General features: G+C 29.3%; 1 protein-coding gene across 5 annotated transcripts in view; it reads right to left on the bottom strand.

The window, feature by feature from the left end:
* Positions 1–10,285: 10,285 nt before the first annotated feature.
* LOC117168726 (KH domain-containing, RNA-binding, signal transduction-associated protein 2) overlaps positions 10,286–21,541 on the bottom strand; it is a 177,854-nt gene continuing 166,598 nt past the window's right edge. For all 5 annotated transcript variants that reach the window (XM_033354451.1, XM_033354454.1, XM_033354452.1 and 2 more), the window contains 3 exons: positions 16,649–16,910; positions 15,380–15,761; positions 10,286–10,672 (listed from right to left, as the gene is read on the bottom strand). In XM_033354451.1, coding sequence (XP_033210342.1) covers positions 10,576–10,672; positions 15,380–15,761; positions 16,649–16,910 — 741 coding nt within the window. In that variant the 3' untranslated portion in view covers positions 10,286–10,575. The remainder of the gene's footprint in view (positions 10,673–15,379; positions 15,762–16,648; positions 16,911–21,541) is intronic.

Genomic DNA, 21,541 nt, shown 5'->3' with positions numbered 1-21,541 from the left:
AGACCAAAGTTTCCAATTTCGGTGTAAGAAAATCCGTAATTTTTTTTCGAAATTCGAACATTAACACGTCATCGGACACTTCAAAATCCTATTTAATTAGCATGGTGGAAATTTTGAATTTTCGAGAAATTGAACTCATGTTCCAAGGTATTTAATTTAATTTAATTATTTAATTTAATAATTATTTACCATGACTTATTGAGCAATTTTCAATTGTTTAATCAAATGTAAATTATATAAAAAATTATTTATTTCCAAAAAATGTAAAAAAATAATCGTGTTTTCTGATTAAAGTGCAATATTTTATCATTTTTTGAAATTGTACATTTATCTAATATGTAATTATTTGAATAATGATTTATTGTCTATTTTCAAAATTTCTACAAATTGAGCTAGATATGTCCATTTTCTTTCGAATTGGTATCCTATGCTACTTTCATTGAATAATTACATAATTTTGATACGTTTCTTCTGATGTTTAACAAAAATCTATTTGCTTCACAAAATTTTAGTCGCTTAAATAGCTAATTTTCTACAAATAAAACAGTGAAATAAAATAGAAGATATACAATTAATTACGATTTTAAAAGTATTTTTGGCAAAATAATTATTTAACCAAATTATATTTGTTTAAACAATTAAAAAGTGGTAAATGTATTCTTTCCAGACACTATACAATCAGAAACATAATTGTATGGGTTCTATTTTATTTCATTTTTTTAGCTATCGAAAAAAAACTGCTTGAGCAAATAAAAATTGTTAAAAAAATAGAAATTCATTAAACATTAAAAGAAATGTATAAAAATTATGTAATTATTCAACAAAACATAGCATAGGATACATATTTAAAAAGAAAGTTAATATCTCTGGCTCAGTTTGTAGAAAACTTTAAAATAGACAATAAATCATTATTCAAATAATTACATATTAGATAAATGTGCAATTCCAAAAAATGACAAAATATTGCACTTTAATCAGAAAACACGATTATCTTGTTACATTTTTTGGGAACCAAAAATTGTTTATATAATTTAAATTTGATTAAACAATTAAAAATGGTTTAATAAGTCATGGTAAATAATTAAATTGTCCATTAGCAATTATTTTTATGAAAAAGACGACGGAAATTGCTAAAAAGTAACAATAATACGAAAAAATGTTGTTTTTTTTTGTCACATTTGGGGTGCTGCGGGGAGGGTTTGGGGTTGGTTGTAAATAAAAATTATTAGTGTGGTTTTATTTTGTAGAAACTCCTCCTAAATCCCTCAAAACACTTGGCACGTTTCGATGCAACCCTGGAACATGAGTTCAATTTTTCGAAAATTCAAAATTTCCCCATGTTAATTAAATGGGATATTCGAATTTAAAAAAAAAAAATGGATTTTCTTTCTCCAGGAATGAAAACTGGGGGGGGGGGGGGGGGGGGGTCTTGCCCTTTAGCTCGAAAACCGTTTTTTGGATCAACCTAATGCACAGTGATTTGTACATTTGATGAAATCATGAAATTTAGAAATGTGTAGTGGGGGAGAAGGAGTTATAGCGTTTTTCTCGCTATCGTAGAAAAAACGTACTCAATAGCGGGAGTTCGCAGTACTGAATTTTGCAGTGCCGCGACTCGAGTGTATACTTTTTTGTTGAAAATACTACCACTTGTTTAATAGTTGAACTATTTCAGTAAAGATTCATTCTTTTGTTTGCAGATTCACCATTTCAGTTAAAAATTCAACTTTATTGTTGAAAATTTTACTATTTTATTGAAAATTCTTTTTTTTTTCAGTTGGAAATTCCAATATTTGTTAAATATTTACTTTTCTGCTTGAATATTCATTATTTACGTTGAGAATATCGTCTGTTTGGTCGAAAACCTTTGTTGAAAATTCGTATCCTTTAGTAGAAAATTCTACTTTTTAGTTGAAATTTCATCGTTTTTGTTGAAAATTAAACTATACTTGGTTGAAAGTTATACTGCTTCGTTAAAAATTCATTTTTTAATGAAGATTCATAATTTCAGTTGAAAATTCATCCCTTTGGTTAAAAATTAACCATTTTGTTGAAAATTCGTTTCATATTGAATTCAATATGGTGCCTATAATAATTTTTATTTAAAATAATTTATCCCCCTATTTTCTTGAAAAGTCACCCTATCACTCCTGCTTCGACAGAATTTTGGGCTGTGAAGTCTGGTTATGTCTTATTTAATTGTTTATAAATATACTATTAAAATATTAAATAAATATAAAATTTCCAATAATAAGTGTATTAAATATAGTTTTTATTAACATTTCTTTTTTGTATACATGTAAATTTCATTATTTACGCCCCACGCTTTTATTTTTATTCACATTATTAATAATATATTATTATTTCAAGCCTCTTTTCAAATAAAATTATTTCTTTCCTTTTTAGTTTTCATTTTGATTCGTATTTTAGATTTTGATGCACTCAATCAAAAACTTCACTCAACAAGAACATGGCCTAGAGAATGCGACAAATAATTTGAAAAAAATGGCCCTCATTACGACTCATTACGAATATCAGTTGGAGGCTATTGATCGAAGTTCTGCAAAGCTGGAGGAAGTTACTGAACAAGTGAGAGCAATGCAACGTTGATATTTGTTATTTAATAATTATTAAAAATTACTTCCTGATAACATATGTTAATTTAAAATAAAAGAGTCAACATTGGATATAAATCTCACTAGTTGTATTTTATTTTACTGAAAAAGATGAGAATTTCTTATTGTTTAATACAAAAACCGTATTGTTTAAAAAATATATTTTTTGTAGATGGTAAAACTCGCAAAGCTCGTTAATAAGATCTAGTAATGAGTCTGTTTTATTTAAATAGAAAATATACACGCCCGCTATGTGCTTGTTAATTATTTTTTTATCTCACGCAATTTTTGAATTAAAATATAAAATTAATATTAAAACAAAAATTTTGTTATTTCATAGTATCTATTATGAAAAAGCATAGAACGGATATACGAGGACCACATTTCTGATAATTGATATCTTAATTTTAGAATTAATATATAATATTTTTGTGCAAAAAATAGAAAATCAATCCGTTGTATTTTCGTTAAAACTGACCAATTTTTAGACGAAAAAGTATGGACAATCGTATTAAAAATCACAAATGTTTCTTAATTCATATAAGGTTTCCTATGGTTTTTCCTATTAAAAGAATTAAATTTAGATTTAATTTTCAAAATTTTAAATTAAAGATATTATAAAACAACTTTCAGTAATAAAAATACAGTTAGGTTTTCAATAACAATGATTGGGAGATTTTCGAGACATTTCGTTACACCACTTTTTTTAGGTAGATAAATATTAAAAACTAGTGTATCGTCTAATTAATTTTGAATATTAACCATTAATTATGGGCGTGATTTTATTTTTGCTCTAACATGGACCTGAGGTTTCACAGACCGCTGTTATATATTTATATATTTACCGAGAAAAACTTATTTTAAAGAATTCGAAAAAAAGTTTTAATTATTATGAAAAATGTCAGAAGATTGAATTTTTTAAAGATTTCTGTGAAAATTTCAAATGGTTTTGGTTCTATTTTAAAAGAATAATTTTAAGTTTTGAACATTTAAAAATGGGTGGAAAAAGAATATGAAAGACTTCGAGACAATGTTTTTTTTTAGTTTTCAGGATTTAAAAAAATGTTAGGTAATCTGAATTTTGCAGGGTCTCAACTTAAATGTAAGTTTTAAAAGATTAAGAAAAAAAACTGTAGGAGCTTCAGAAGAATTTCGCAAGGCTTCAAGAGAATAAAAGAATTTTCTTATAATGCCTGAAAAAATTTAGAAAATTATGAGGCAATTTTTTTATACTTTGAATGATTTTTCAAAATTTTGAGAAAAATTCGAGACCATTGAAAATTATTTTCAGAAATTTAAAACGTTTGAAATAAATTAGAAATATTTAAAAACTTGGAAACATTTTCGAAAATTTATCAAATATTTCTTGATTGCTTCCAAATTTCTAAAAGTCTTGAACACCCTTTAAAAATACTCGAATATGTCCTATTATTTTGTAAAATCCTATAAAATAAAATATGTCTTTAAAATCTTCTATATTATTTTCTGATACATCTGAAATATTGAAAATTCTTTTTTTAATTTTCTCAAGAATCTTATAAAAATGATATCTATATAAATTTCAAAACAACCTTAAATTAGGTAACTTCAATATTTTTATGACTAAAAAAATATTGAAAATCATAATATTACATCGAAATATTGTTTTTATTCCTAGACAATACTTAATCTTAAAAGACCTTTTTTAATTCAGAAAACGTCTATTTTGTTTTTAACAGAACTAAAACTAAAGCTACTAATAACGGCAGTCTTTATAAGTTAGGTGCGGTCTGTGAGACCGCACGACCACGCTTAAACTTTAAAATAATTGGGTAGGTAGTATTAATAATAGAAACCATTTTCGTCTTTTATAATTTAATTCCTTTCAATCAGGAAAAAATTACGCATATCTACATATTATTTAATTTTATGTACTTCAAGATTTAATTTTCTCTTACAGTTCGGTACATTACATAGCATAAGATATACTTGCACCATTAAATAAACCTTAAGTGGGTCGCGCAGTACAGTGATGCGATAATATAAGAAGAAGATAAGTCATTTGTACGTAGTTTACAGGCCATATAAACGCAGTTTAATAAGAGGTAAGAGTAAAATTTTAAATAAACTAGAATGGCACATTTTTCTAATCTCTATAAACATCGATTGCTATTCTAAAATTAATACTAATTCGATATGTATGCATGTAGCAAATTAGATGCATTGGTATAGTAACTACTTGGTATTTTCTTGGTAAAATTAAAATATTTACGAGATATTACAATATTTCAGGAAGTATTTTAGTTAGATAAATGAAAATTTAATTTTACCAGTAAAATATGATACCAGGTATGTGGGCGCGTCTTAATTATTTTTCTTATTTATTACACCAAATCGATCGATATCTTATTTTAGGCAACATCATTATTTTACACTAAGTTGCTAACAATTTCTCTAATATTTTTAATTCATGAACACTGTTTATATTATATTCATAATATGATTTATTTTTCATACTCCACATACATATTTAATCTAAAGCTTATTCCGGTAACACTGAAAAGGATTTTCCAGTACACGACTGAATTTTGATTCAGTGTATAAGGCTAATACTTTTCAAAAATACTGGATAGTTATAAATAATATTCACATATTTTGTATATTTGAATTATTTAAAATGTTCCTAATCCGTCATTTGTCTTTTGGAGCCGTGCCTAAATTACGTAAAGTCTTGGTTTTTTTAGGGAGGGGTACGTGGTCTATTTTTGTATTGACAATTCAACAATTTGATAAAAAAATGTTACCTTCTTGACTGAGAAATTATGTTTAATTGAAAAATTAATAATTTTTTTGAACATTGATCTTTTTTGTTTGAAAATGCATTTATTATTGTTGAAATTTAATCTTTTTTGGTTAAAAATGCAACTGTCTGCTTAAAAATTAATCTGTTTCGCTTGAAAATTAACTACTTTGTGGAAAATTTAATTTTTTCATAGAAAATTCGTATTTTCGGTTTGAAAATTCAATAATCTGTTGGAAAAGTCAACTATTTGGTCGAAAGTTGAAGTACTTTGTTGAAACTTCATCATTTTACTCAAGAATCCATTTATTTGGTTGAAAATTTAATTATTTTGATGAAAATTTAATGGTTTCATGTTTTGTTGAAAATATATCTTTTTTAGCAGAAAATGTCTGTATTTTTTTGAAAAATCGTCTTTTTGGTAGAAAACAATTTTTTTTGCTTAACAATGCAATTATTTGTTCGAAAATTAATCTGTTTTAGTTGAAGATTCAAGTCTATTGTTAAAAATTTATCTTCATTGGTTAAATAAATGATTTTTAATTTTTATTTTTATTTCATTTTTACGAAAGCAGTTCAAGTTTTATCAATAACTAGTTGGAGTTTGGACTACTTTCTTAAAAATTAATTATTCTAGTTGAAGATTCATCATTTTAGTTCAAAATAAATTTCTTTGGCTAGAAATTCAAATAGTTTGTATAAAACTCGTTTTGTTCTTCGTTGAAAATTGATCATTTTCAGTAGAACATTCATGTACTTTGTTAATTTTTTTTCGTCGAAAATTTAACTTCTTTGTTGAAGATTGAAGAAATACCTTGTCGAAAATGTATGTATTTTGTTGAAAAATCATGTTTTTTGGTCGGAAATAATATTTTTTTGTATAAAAATGCAACTGTTTTGTTGAAAATTAATCTGTTTTAGTTGAGGATTCAAGTCTCTTGTTGCAGATTCATACTTAAACTATTTATTTAGTTAAAATTAATTAAAAAATCAAACTGCTTTGTTTAGAATTCAACTATTTAGTTTAAAATTGATTCTTTATCTGGAAAATTCAGTGTTTTGGAATTTGGATTTTTTCTTCATTAACTAAAAAATCTGTCTTGGTGAAAATTTCAACTGTTTTTGAAAATTAGCCATCTTCATCTGAAAATTAATTTACTTTTGTTGACACTAATATTGAGGACGGGGGGGGGGGGGGGGGGGGGGGGGGGGGGGGGGGGGGGGGGCACGCGGTTTAAAATTTCAGACAAGTTTACGTAATTTATGGACGGCTTCTTGATTTTATTTTAAAACAGAAGTGTATATTTAGTTTCTTAAATCTGTTTGTTTTTAAATTTGTAAATAAATCTATCTTGAGCTGTGTTTAAAAGTATTTTTTATTTCTTGTGGCTTGGCTAATGACGGATTATTAGATGGAATTTTTAGTACTTTCAGAGTAAAAATTAATCAGTAAAAGCAAAGACAACAGAATTTACAAAATATGAAATCTAAATAGAAAAATGTTTGCATTATCGTAAAGGTGAAGATTCTGAAAACTTATTTTAAGCAATTTAGTGAGGTTACGTTTGAATTATGAATGTAAAAAAATATTAGTAAGCTGGTATTTTTATTTTTATTTTGGCACTGAAGAGAAGCTTCTGTACTTCTTTTAGTTTTTGAAATTCATATTGCCTAATAAGCTAAAATAATTTTAATATATAAAAATAAAATCACATTAGAGTAAGATTTAATTAATTATTATAGGATAAATCTTTAAATATCGCAGAAACATTTTTTTGATTAAATACGAATATTTTCTCTGGAAATACGATAATAGTTCATTTGTATTTTATTTTATTTATCTTATATAACTAAACATCTTATATATAGATCAAATCATCCGGACTTTCTTTTTTAAATATGCGCCATGGTGTATTTGAATCTAAATTCGAATTGCTTTATGATCATTTTGTAATTCAAATTTGGAGCGTCTTCTTTCAGAACTCCACTTTTTTCGTTGCTTCTCGAAGCGAATTTATTCTATCATATATCCCTAAGTTAAAAATAATTTATTGTTAAAATTATGTACCAAAATGAAGAGGAGAGGGATTTAAATGTAAATTCTAAAAATTAAAAAAAAAATAAATTTCTTTAAACTCTTTGAGGAGCGATTGAAAGCTCAGCAAACATATGGTATAAAACTTTTGATAAAGTGTGTTTACTTTCCAGTATATTTCATACAATATTTTCGAGAATGCTGAAATTAATTAGAAAATTGAAATATAAGATTAAGTGCATAATTAAAATGTAAATTGGTCCGTGCGAGTATTGTTTTTATAAATCGTGTTTCTTGTAACACTGTGTGTGTGTCTTAATTTTTTAATATACAATGTAAAAACTTGGCATTCTTTTAAATAGAGAAAAAGCCATCAATTTGAACTTTGAGGGTTCAAAATGAATTCAATTTTTCTGAATACTTTTTTTTTCAACAGTCTCAATACATTCTTACTATTTGGATTGCATTAGTAAACTATAGCAGATGAGTGTTCGCTGCTTTACGAAAGCATTTAATACAATCTAGAACGACACTGGTACATTATGTACTTTTCAAGTCTGTATTCGATACACATATAAGCTTTTTTATATTAATTCACATTTTATTATTAATATATTATACTACTCTTCCGGTCTTTGTTGCAAATATTAAAGATACTGGAATTCTATATGAGTGCTTTTACTCAATACTATTATTGAAATTTTTTTATAAATATCCTTTCACTGTAAAATTATTAAAACGATGGCGACATTCGCATTTTAGATTTATGCAATCAAAATCTATAAACATGTAAGCCTCTAGTCAAATCGCATGGTGAATTTTCTTTTTTTTTCGGAATATAAAGTTTTTCAATAATTCACATTGAAATTGGTCAATTTTGAACTCTTCGAGTTTTAAAATTTCGAAAATATTTAAGACTTCAAATTCGAGATTGCTAACTTATTTTATTACAATTTCGCCTTAAAATACTTGTGAGATGATTCGATTTCTATGAATTTTGTCCCATATGCATTCCTAGAGCAGGGCGGCCACAGGCAGGGAAAACCTGGAAATCAGGGAAAAGTCAGGGATTTTGAAACAAATTGGCAAAGTCAGGGAATTTCTGTAAGGAGCAATTTAAGTAGTTGTTAGTAATTTCTTTTCTCAGATCACTTTTTAGTCCCTTTTTTAAATAAAGATATCACTTTAGTCACTTTCCTTTTAATAATTTAACCTATGAGTTAACCACCATTAAAAATTCAGGTCTATATACCTATTCTTGAATTTTCTTGAAATCTTTTAAAATATTTAAGGGCATTTTAATATGTTTCTAATTTTTTTTAAAGATTACAGTAATTTGAAGGAATTGTAAAGGATATTCTAAGATTTTAGAATTTTAAAAATTCCAAGGGAATTGCATAAGCTTGAAATACTTGCAATGGATTTCAAAAGATTTCATTAAGTTAATGTTATATCAAAGGGTGTTAAGTATTTGAAGGTATTTAACAATTTAAAGTAATTTTCAAGAACTTTGCAGAATTTAAAGGAATTTCAAAAGATTTGAAAGCATTTGAAATATTTTATGTTATTTTAAAAGAGTTAAAGAAATTTCCAATTGATTTAAATCCTTTAACAGGATTTCAAAGAATTTGAAATATGTTAGGGTATTTTAAAAGATTTCAAGTCGTTTTTAGAAGCTTTTAAAAGTCTCAAGGGATTTCAAAAGATTTCAAAGGATTACAAAAATTTGAGTTAACTTTAAAAGAATCAAAGGATTTTTTCAATTTATTTCAATAATTTGAAGGAATTTCAAAGGATTAACAATTTTTTAGGGTATTAAACAAATTCCAAGGAATTATCAAGAGATTAGATATATTTAAGAGGATTCACAGGGATTTTATAAACTTTCCAAGGATTTCAATAATTTTAAGAGGTTTTAAATTCTTGTTTATTCTGTCGAATTATTAAAATTTAATTGAAACCATCTTAATTCAATTAATTCTTCTCAATTGAATGGATTTGTCTAGTTTTTGTTTAATTCAGCATGAAGTCTTTTAAACTCACCTTGAATTCTTGAACATTTTATCATATTCTTTTGAATTCCTTTCAATTTTTCTAATCTTATTTCAAACTTTCTGAATCTTAAATTTATCTAATTTCACTCCAATTTTACAGAAATCAGTACAATTTATTTCCAGTTCATTTAAATCATTTTAAATTTAATTTAAATTCTCGTTAAGTCTTATGAATTTATACTGAATTTGTTCAAGTTGGCCGGGAATCCGGATAAATTTCATCGAATTCTTTTGAATTTAAAATAACATTAGTCACATCATTTTTGCACGTTAGTCACTTTTGAGTCACTTTTTGGGTTAGAAATTAGTGACTTTAGATTACTTGTTCTGTTTAAATAGGTCTTTTTTTAATTTAATAAAGCTTTATTCGATTTATAAAAAATGCTATATTGAAAATGTTATAGGATAAAAATGTTGGTGTTTAAATATTAGTGGCTAGGAAAAAAGAAAAATTATTCGGAAAAAGTCAGGCAATGTAGAAAATGAAGTTTTGCAGCCACCCTGGTCCTATTAAATTTTGTATCTACAAAATTAAATCTCGGGATATAAAAAATTTAGGAGCTACTCTAGCGAGCCGCGTATACGGAACGGTTACGCAATTGCGCGACCGTAAAGTGTAGTGATCGTTACGTTCACTGTGCCCGCTAGGGCAGATTTTCGTCCCTTTTGCATTTATTCTCGATTTCACTTAGAATTCAACTCTTTTTATACAACTTTTAATTTGTATTTTTTTAACACATGTACAAGTACAAATAAATATAAATGTATAAAAAGATAAAAAAGAGTGTCTTCTTCTAAATTAAATTGTATAGAAATGTGAAAAAGGATGAAAATATGCCCTAGCGGGCCCAGTGAACGGAACAGTCACTATGCGGTCACTTTACGAACACGCGATTGCATGACCATTCCGTTCATGAGGTGTGCTACGGATATATTAGTTTTTAAAATGAAACAAATTTGATGAAATTTCGCTTCCTAGTTGTAAATAGACCGATTTTTTAATTGAATCAACAAACTACTATTGATATACAAGAATTTGTGGTCGATTAGCTATTATCAATAGTATTTCAGTTTGTAGAGAAATTCGTCGTTTCACGCTATGTGGACATTTTGAACCTGGTGCTGGTTTATTCCAGCCATGAAGTCCTCTCGAAGAATTGGAACCACTGTTGCCCCGGCGGCAGCTCTCCTAAAACAGTAATTTTAGAAGTGTGCTCTCTAATGAATATGCATCGTCAAAAACTCATCTGGAAATATTCACTCGTAGGAATGTTATACTTTATGCAAAAGTGTTTATCACGTCTGACACTAGAATTAAAATGTAAAACGAAAAGATGAGCGGAATTTCAGGATGGAGACTTGTCACTCTATCGAGGACAGAATAATTAATTATTCATTTTATAATTGATTCATCATTTTTGTTTATTAAAAATTTATTTATCTTTTTGCACACTTATATTTATGTATTTGTATTTATTCACATGTTCAAAAATTAAGAATTACAAGAATTAAAACCCGATATAAAATTGTGAGTAAACGTGAAAAATGATGAAAATATACCCTAGCGGGCCCAGTGATCGAACCGGTCACTGTACGGTCACATTTGTGAATTTCTGACGATCACGCAATTCTGAACTCGAGGTACGCTAGAGCACGCTATTGTGTAACCGCGACGCTAACGAGATCCGCTGGGGAAACCAGATTATTTTTCTAATTTGGTTTTAAGGAACAGCATATTTCCAGTTTCTATCTTTCTTCTTTTGCATATTTTAGAAACATATTTTTATCTGTCGACTTCTTTCTGAAATTGTCATATTTTTTTTATCTAAAAAAGGGTTTTCTGTAAAGGTATATCAGCTTTGTGAAATTAGAATTTCTTTCAAGTCACTTTTTGTCGCATCGACTTTATATCATTTTTATTAGGATCCTGGCAAGTGAAATAGACATAAACTTTAGCATGTTCCAAAAAAACGACTTTCGATTTTTGGTGATCGACCCCACCCCCCAATTTTCTCTGTTAATGAAAAAATAATTTCCCTTATATTTTTCCATTGGCTTTTTTCTACCTATGCCTCGGACCTTTGACATGAACATACGGGGATTTAAAATAATTGGAAAAGTTCATTTATCAAACAAACAAAAGGGAAAAACGACTTCCTGTCATAAACTTTTCATAAATTGTGTTTTATTCACTTCTAAAGATAATTTTTAGAAACACTTTGAATTAATTCCTTTAACCTTGCAAAAAAAGACTTTTTAAGTATTTATTGACTCATTTCTCAACGTTTAAGCAATTATTATTTGTTAAAAAATGGTATTTTTCCTGTAAATCATGAAAATTTAATAGTTTCTTAGAGTTGTTGACAAAAAGAATTTTAGAAATAATATTTTTTCGTTGAGCACATTTTGCAATTGCTTAGACAATTTCGATTTGTGTAAATTCATTTTTACTTGAAAAATCATGAAAATTTAGTATCTTCTAGAATTAATTACACCTATAATAAATGTTAAGAGTAATTTTGGTTGCTTAGAACATTTTTCAATTGTTTAAACAGTGAATAATTTTTCACTTTATTAACCTTTTTTACATAAATTAACTGCCTCCTCAATTCCATACAAAAGTAGCTATTGATAATTGACCTAAAAAAATTGTTCGAACAAATATTAATTGTTTACTCAATTAAGGTATAATTTCTGAAAGCAGAAAAGAAAAAAAAAATTACAAAGTGTCTTCGACAAAAAATATTCCTCCTAGAATATCATAAACAAAAAAAATCACTCATAGAAACCATTAAGTATTTTGTTATTTCCAAAACAATATTAACTTTTCATGATTTTCAGGGGAAAAACACAATTTTGACTAATGGAAATTATTTAAACAATAGCAAAATGTCTTGAACAAAAAATTTTACTCCTTATATTAGTTTACTGCTATTTTGATTTTTTTGGGGACTTTACAAAAAACAAATAAAATTCTGTTGTTTGGGTTGTTTTCCCATTTTTTTTCTGAGCTTTTCCCATTTATAACCCCATTTTTTGGGCACTATTAATTCAGTTCGCATTTAAATGGAAAAACAGAAGTTTTTGGTTTTGGTCCTAAGATGAAGTTAGTTTAAACTAAAAAAAATTAGTCAAAGTAGGCGCCGAGCGCCTAGAAAAAGGGTTTCGTAGCCTCTAAATACGTAAATATGCAAGTCGCTTAAACATCCCCCTCCCTATTTTCCCTCCCCTACATCTCTGATTTCTGCACTCCCAATTCACCATAAGAACCCTCCATTCCCAACTTCCTTCTCCTCTACTTCCCCCTCTCCTCGCTTCCACAGCTAAAATCCCCTTTTCCTACTGCCTTTACTCAGCCTTTATTTCCCCTCCTCTACTCACCCTAGTTTTTAATCATTTCCCCTACCTCTCACTTCTCTTATTTTACCTCCCCTACTTTTCACCCCTTTCTTCTCCTTCCCCTCTTCTCTGATTTCCGTTATTTCCCCCTACTTTCCTACTTATTTCCCATAACCCCATACTTTTCCTCCCCTTATTTACCTCATTTCCCCTCCTATTATTTTACATTACGTCCTTCACTATCATTTTCACTCAGTTCCACTTTTTAGTAAAAGTACAATGGTCGAACGGACGGACGGCTACGAAAAACTAAAAAAGGAGTTTAAAAACTATGGAAAGTTTACCCGGGCGAAATTTTTCTACAATTTAGATATCCGAACCCACTATGGGCAAAAAACTATCAAAAGTGGCGAAAATTTGAATTCACCTCGTATTCGTCTGAAATTTGGTACAATGCGGTTTCGCGGGGTCCTTAATATAAAATTTCACGCAAAAATGACAAATTTAAAATGTGGTATTCAGTACGGAGCTCAAAATTTCGAAGTGTTTACATATTTGTCGCAAATTGGGTATAAGCCGGTTTTTGGGATCGCTGATTTCAAATTCAGCGTAAAAAATTCCAAATTGCAAATGGCAGTTCCAATATGGCGAACAAAATTCTATGTCCAATTAGACATTCTAAGAAATCCATGGATACCTTAATTTTTTAAATGTGCGGTGGTATGCGATGACATGAAATTTCGACAGCAGAAATTTAAGGGAGGAATCTAACTTTTTGCGAATAAAATATGTAAATTGCACGCTTTTAGATAAGTTTGCGGGATTTTACAACATTTTTTTGAATTCATCAATCAAAACTGAATGTCAAGAAATGAAAAACAGTTAATCTTTCGGTAAATATTATAAAATTGTATCCCTTTATTTTAATAATCAAGCATAGAGATTCAAGTTCCATTTTTTGACTTTGAATGTTTATCAACAGAACACAGGGTATCCGATTGATATGCAATCTCAAATACAGATACTTCGAGGTATCTCTATCACGAAAATATACCCATTTGATCCAAATTTGATTCTTCACTTTTAGCCACAAATCAAGAATTTGACCCGTATGTCAAAAATTAGATATCGGAAAAAAATAGTTTTTCTATGATTTTAAGAATCAAAATATTATAATTGATGTCATTTCAAATAAAAAACATCATTTTTCATCAAAAATGCTCAAATTCACACAAAACATTAATTTCAACCATGTTCTTCACAATTGAATTTTTTCTGATCGTCACTTCTTACCAAATTTATAAAATTGATTGCATTTTAATAAATGACTGCTTATTTTTTTACGAGAGAACATTCTCTACAACTCTACTGTTTCCAACGTTGAAAGTAAATTATTCCATGGCTGAAATCTTTAGAACAATTTTTTTGTAAGAAAACATTTTAAAAACAAATATTCATATTTTAAGATTATTTAGTTATTTCTAAATTTGGAAACAGTAGGGTTGTAGAGTATATTTTTCCAGAAATAATCAGCTGTTATTGATTAAAACGCAATCATTTTTCAGAAATTGGTAAGAAGCAACGCACAGAGAAAATTCAATTGAAAAAAATATGGTTAAAATTAATGTTTTCTTATTCTGAATTTAAATATTTTTCCTTAAGAATAATGTTTTTTATTTGAAATGAAGTCAGTTAGAATATTTTGTCTACATGGTAAAAAAAATTGAGCTGTGGCAGGGATATTATTCCTTATTATAGCCAAACATTTAGCTGAAAACGAACGAAGGAATTTAGAAAGATCTCTGGATTAGCGAAAATGAATATCCTTGACCATTTTCCATATACCAGGGATATCATATAGTCAAACCCCTAATAAGTATAGCTATAATAGGGATATTAAGAATAGGTGTCTGAAGCAATTATCGGAAGAGCGCCGGTGTATTATGGAAACAGCGAAATGAAATGGCGACGGTCTAATCGGGAGCAGTGACAGTTGAGATTTACCTTGGACAATTAAACGCTTTTTACCACTTAAAATGTGCGCGATTGTTAATATTAAATGGAGTTTATGATGCAGTAATAATAATTTACATTTGTTTTGATTGTAGGCGATCACTATATTGAAATATCAAGAAACGCGATAAAAACAACAAACTTGACCTCCAGATGTATTACACGGATTTCAGGGAAATTCATTTTCGCGATACCAGACGAAAAATTGACTACTGTAAGTTAACATATTTCTATAACAACTAAATTTTTTTTCTAATCTGAAGATAATACAATTATACATTATCTGTCGAAAATAATAAACTTTCGAACTTAGAAATTTTGTCCAAATTCCTGATTTACGAGAACAATTTACATAAAGTAACTAATTGTCTAACACTTCTAACTAAACGTTTTACCTAATCCAAGCGTACACTTTCTTTAAGTTTAATATATTCTCGATTCACTCGTTCGCTTCAAGAATTTTTTTTCCGTGTAATAAAATCATGGAATCTAAACGTTTAACCGGTCAAGCGCGGAACACTAATAACATTACTTAAATACTCACTGTGCATGTAATAGCCCATGAATTGTTGGAGCTAAAACTTGATGTTGCGTGTGCGATTGTAGAATGGGTTGTCGTTGTGTAACAGTGGTGTGTTGTGGCATCGACTGAGCTGCAAGCTGCAATTGGGAGACTTGCGGACTACCAACGTTGGGCAATTGTGGAGATTGAGTTGCAGATTGTAGACCTCCAGTTGGCAGCTGGAGGGTAGCTTGTATCAGAGGTGCCGTGGGCTGGGGATGAGTCGCAGTGATGATGGAAGCTGTTGTTTGAAGTGGTTCTTTGTTCTGTGCTGCACGAGCTCGAGCTAGAAGAGACATGACAGTTCTTTTTGTGGGTGACATAGCGAGTCTACCACCTGGAAGTAAAGGCCGCTTCCGCCCACCTGGAAACATGCACAAAGCGCATCTTTCATGAATTAATAATCGCCCTATTAAATATGCTTTAATCTCTACAAAACTCGTCAGAAAACTGGACGGTTTCCATCTAATCGCCGTCTGCCTGGTTGCTTTACCCCCTCTACGCAAATTTCCCTCATGTATATGAGGGATCGCCAGACACTGTCGCCGACTCATACCATTACTAATGAGGAACAAAATAGGAAAAATAAAAATGCTGCAATTTTACAACTAGTAATTTGGGTAATTTCTAATAGTAATATATGAATGCCCATATAAAAACATAAACTAAAATCTACATCAAACAGCGTTAATTGCTATTTAAGTAGGAACAGCCGAGTTATTGCTTCATGGCAGTTTAAAGTTTCGGATAATATGTACATTTACTACTATTTTAGTTGAATTTCAGTGAACCTTTACATGGCCTGAACAATTCTTCTGGAATTAAACTTATGAAGGATAATAATATCGCACTTATTTTATTTTTAATTTATTAAGTCAAGTAGCCAATCGTTAAAATTGACAAAGAACATAGATATAGAATTTAATATTTCTAAGTTACTAATTGTAAAATTTTTCAAAATTATCTTTCTTATTTTATTCAGACTTTAAGTGTCCATTTTCAGTTTCTTTTTGCCACTGTTTTGAAACAGTCATTGAATGTCTACGCAGAAATTCTACATCAGAAAATAAGTACTTAACGACTTTAGAGTTTAAAATGTTTGAAAGAGTTTTGAAGGTGTAGACAATTTAGGCATTAATTTCAAGATTTTAGAAGCTGCACATAACTATTTTATGGGGTCATTGTGCTATACAATAGATGATATAGTTCTATCAATGTACATTTGCGTCGTTACGTGATCATAATGCTCACCTAGGGTGGAAGTTACGGCTTGAAGCACCGTGCCCTGAGTCTTAAGTGTTGCTGGATGTGGTGGTGAAGGTGTTGGTCTACTAGGAGTGTCGTCTTGTCCGTCTATTGAGTTTGCTGTAGTAGCTGCAGTTGGTGAACTTGCAGCATCTAAACTCGATGCTGGACTTAATGGAGCTTCTACAACCTGCGGTCCCTCACGATTCTGAGTATTCAAAATCTGCATCTCCCACATTTGTTCCTGTCTTATATCGTCATTGTAATCCTAAAAAAAATTAGTTTACTTAGCTCCCATATCTATTTTCTATTGGCTTGAAAAAAAATCATCCATATTAGGCGCCATGCGCCCATAAAAAAGGATTTCGTAAGTTATTAGGACGTTAATTAAGTCATTCAACTCCTCTTTCACCTCCATCATTTCTGACACTCTTTCTCCTCTCCTCTTCTTTCCTATCCTATCTAATCTTATCTTACCATCCCCTCCTCATCTCCTCAATAACTTGCTATACTAGCCCTTCCATTTTCCCATATCTATTTTCTATGGGCTTGAAAAAAAATCATCCATATTAGGCGCCATGCGCCCATAAAAAAGGATTTCGTAAGTTATTAGGACGTTAATTAAGTCATTCAACTCCTCTTTCACCTCCATCATTTCTGACACTCTTTCTCCTCTCCTCTTCTTTCCTATCCTATCTAATCTTATCTTACCATCCCCACCTCATCTCCTCAATAACTTGCTATACTAGCCCTTCCATACTTCCCATACCCTTTATTGCTCATCTACCTCACTTTTTCTTCGCATCTCTTCTTTTCCTCACATCCCCACTTTTCCCGTCTACACCCCACCTACTTCCTTTCTTTTCTCCTACAACCCCCCTACATCAAGTATCTCGTCCCTTTCACTCAACTCCCCCTACTTTCTTTCCTCAGAAAACAACCAACCAAAACTATAAGGGTTTCTGCCCTGGGCTACAAGACTTTAAAAAGCAATTTGTAGCCAAGCTTCATTAATTTAATTTTAAATAAGTTATTCAAATCTCCTCTCTCACACCTTTCAACCTCCCTCTTTCGCCCGTCCTTTCTATTCTATCCTATCCAATCGTATCTTACCCCCCTGCCCTCACTTCCTCCTACTCCCCCTTCTTCTAGTACTTCCCCTCTTTTTTCCCCTATCTCACTCCTTCACTACCTGCCCATCTCTCACTTCTTTGCTACCCTAGTTTCTCACCCACCCCCATTACTTCTCCACCCTTCTCATCATTTCCCCTCCTCACGTCTACTTTCCTTCCCGGGGAAAAAGTATTGCGGACGGACGGATATCCAACCGAAACTAAGAGGGTTTTCGCCCGAGTCTAAGAAATTCTAAAAACATTCAGATCCGTTAAGAATTGTAGCTTGAATTTATATCTTAATAAAAAATTTAAATTTTTTTGTACTGTGCTACGCGGGGAAGTATCACGTCTTGTGACTTTAAATTACAGCCCTCAGATTCACGCCTCTATTGCTTCTTATTTTTGAAAGAAGCAACGTTGCTTCTCTTTTGAAAAAAAATTATACCAATATATATTTTTTCAAATTTTTCGTTAATGAAACTACTTTTTAACTTTGCCTTTAAACATATTCTCAAACTTCTTTGCTGATTGGCTAAAATAACATATCCGCTGTCTCAAAAATCGAAATGTCAAAAGATTTCAAGACATTTAAATGGCTTCAACAATTTTTTGAATGTTTGAAGGGTTTTCTGGAAACTTAAGAAAATTCCAAAGGTTTTAAGAAGTTTTAATGGATTTTGAATGATTTTAACTTATTTCAGGGATTTTAACAGATTTTATAGTGTATTAATGCTTTTAAAGTATTTTATGAGATTTACAAATTTGAAGGGACGTCAGGGAATTTCAGAAAATGTCTAGAGAACCGTAGAGAGTACATTAACTGGAATAAGATTTTACTCTACTTTTTATATTAATTTTAAAGATTCCAAGTAATTTGACAGAATATCAATGATTTCAAAGGAAATAAGAGATTAAATGCAATTCGATTCCTTTCTATTAACTTCCAGTAGCTACATGTATATTTTAAGAAATTTCATTTGATATCAAAGTTTTCAAATTTTTTGAAGAATTCTTAAGATATATTACAAATTTTAGGATGATTTACGGGATTTTAGACAATTTCGCAGTATAATAGAAAATGTAAAGAGATTTATAAACTCCTAAAGAATTTAAAATGATTTCAGAAGATTTAAAAGATTATGATTATTTCAAGGAATCTTGACACATATTTTACATATCTTGATTCACAAAATGTCAAAATAAATAAAAATATTTCTTAAGGCAGCTTCCATTAATTACGTAATATGTTCCTTGAAAACCTTTAAATTCCTTGGATATCGTATGCACATAGTCTTTTGAAATGTTTTTAAAACGAATAATCCCCATCGAGACCCTATACAAACTGTAGAAATCCCTTAAAATTCTTTAAGATTTATGAAATCTTTAAATTTCCATGGAAATCCCTTTAAATCTCTAAAAATAAGTAATAATTCTTGAAATTCCGTGAAATATTTCAAAATATTACGAGATCCCTTGAAATATGTGAAATCTCTTAAAAATTAATTGAAATCCTTCAAATTTGTGAACATCTTTACGAATCCCTTGTAATAACTTAAAATCTTTTTAAATCTATTAAAAGTTACTAAAATTTATCGAAATCCCCTTAAATCTTTTATATAATTCGGAAATCCTATAAAGTTCCTTTAAATCTTTTGAAATTTTAGGAAAAAGTCCTGTGACTTCTTTTGAAATCTTTCGAAATTTCTTAAAGTCTCTTAAAATATTTTGTAATGTGGACAAATAGTTCTATATTCTTTATGATCACTCAAAATAGCTAAAAATCCGTTAAAATCTTTTGAGACCTCTTGAAGTGCCGTAAAATCTGATTAAAATCCTTGAAATCCCTTAAAATCGTGTAAAATCCCTTGAAAAATTAATAAAACTGTTGAAATATTTTCAAGTCATTTGAAAATCGTGAAACTTTTGTAATTTTTTGGAATCATTTTAAAACCCCTCAAATCTTCATAATCCTTTGAAAAATATAAAATCTTACGCATTGAAGGAGGGGGATCACAAAAATCTTACGAATAATCTATAATAGAGGGGAGGGGTCTAAAATTTCAAAAATCACTTGTACATAATTAATGTACGTTCCCTAAAATTATTATGACTTATTATTTATTTCAATGGATTTCAACAGGATTTAAGGTTTTTTAATTGGATTTCGAAAGGCTTTATCAGATCTTATGAGATTTTATGGTTTATCAGAAGGTATCAAAGATTTCATCATTTATGTAGAAATTTGGAAGATATTTCAAGATTTTAAGATGTTTTACTGGATTTTGTATGCTTTTTGTGTGATACTAGGAATTAAACAAGATTACCAAATTTCGAAGGGTTTTCAAAGATCTTTTAAGAATTTCAGAAAATTTCAAAGAATTTTCGAAAGATATGAAGATATCAATTTTATTTGAAATATTTTCTTAGAATTCTTACAGATCTTTAGGGAGTAAATGAAATGAAATTTAATATCAAGGGATTTTTACGCATTTCTACGGGTTTCAGAGATTTCAGATATTTTAAGAGTTTTAAGGGATTCAAAGGATTTCAAAAGAAATTATGAAATTTCGAATGATTTTTACGGACTTATAAAGATTGACGAGTTTTCCAGGATTCTCAGAGTATCTCAACAGATTTCAGGTGTCCTCAAAGAGTTTGAACGGATTTCAAAGCTTTTATGGCATTTGAAAATATTTGAATACTGATACAATTTTTTATTTCAGAAGTGAGTTCGAGCCCTAAAAATATTTTCAAAAATAAATAAAATGTTAAAACTGCTTTTTCAATGACAAAATAGTTTCTTAAAAAAAAGTATTTTTACTGTCCACTTGCGTTTTCATTCCAATTTATTCTTTTTATCTCATTTCGTTTTTGCATTTCAAAAGCAGTGTAAAGACGTCTCTTATCATTTCAATTAATCAATACTGTTTTATCAAGGAATAAAAGAAATTGTGTTTCCGAGTAGACACGTTTTCCTAGCACTATCGTGCAGGGCTTTTGAAAACTGTGCAGCGAAATTTCCTTTTACGAACAATCGTAAATGAAAAAAGCTTGATAAAGACATTGAGCGTAAGCTTAACTCTAACCGAGTGCTTAAGCTTTTACTGAAATAGGTCTTTTTATAGGATTGAAAAATGGGGCTTCTGAAAAAAATTGCTACATCTGAATTGCCAGGTAATAAAGTATTTAAGCAGGAATTGAATGAACAACCATATCTACTCGTACAGGTTTTCCAAGAATTTCTACATCCTAGTGTGTGCTAAATTAAAAAGGATACTCTAGGGTAGTCCAAAAAATCGACTTTCGATTTTTGGTGATCGACACTTTCTCAGAATTTGTTCGTTTTCCGGAAAAAAGAAAATGCGTAATGTTTTTTCTTTTTCTTTTTCTTAACACCTGTGCCTCGAGCTCTTGAAATTACCATGGGGTTTTAAATGGGAAAAGCTTGGTTTTCGAAAAAATAAGTCCGAAAATCGTCCCAAAAAATGCAAAATAGCAGTTTTCTATAAAAGTCATGATAAAGAAGGTACTTTTTGGAATTCTTTCTGCATAGATAATTTCTAATCGATAAGCAAAGAGTTTTTAATTATTTGTTAACATATTTGGCAACTATTTTAACAATTTTCATTTGTTTAAACAAGTTTTTTCCTTAAAATCGTGATAAATTATTATTTTCTGTAATCGAAGACAAAATTAACGATTGTTTAAAGCAATATTTTTTTAAAGAATATTCATAAATTTTGTGACCACTTTTTATTTGTGTAAACAATTTTCTTCCCTGTAA

This window comes from Belonocnema kinseyi, chromosome 3, assembly GCF_010883055.1.
Source record: "Belonocnema kinseyi isolate 2016_QV_RU_SX_M_011 chromosome 3, B_treatae_v1, whole genome shotgun sequence".
Taxonomy (NCBI): domain Eukaryota; kingdom Metazoa; phylum Arthropoda; class Insecta; order Hymenoptera; family Cynipidae; genus Belonocnema; species Belonocnema kinseyi.
The sequence above is the reverse complement of the archived record's forward strand: the minus strand, read 5'-3'. Positions and strand labels throughout refer to the sequence as shown.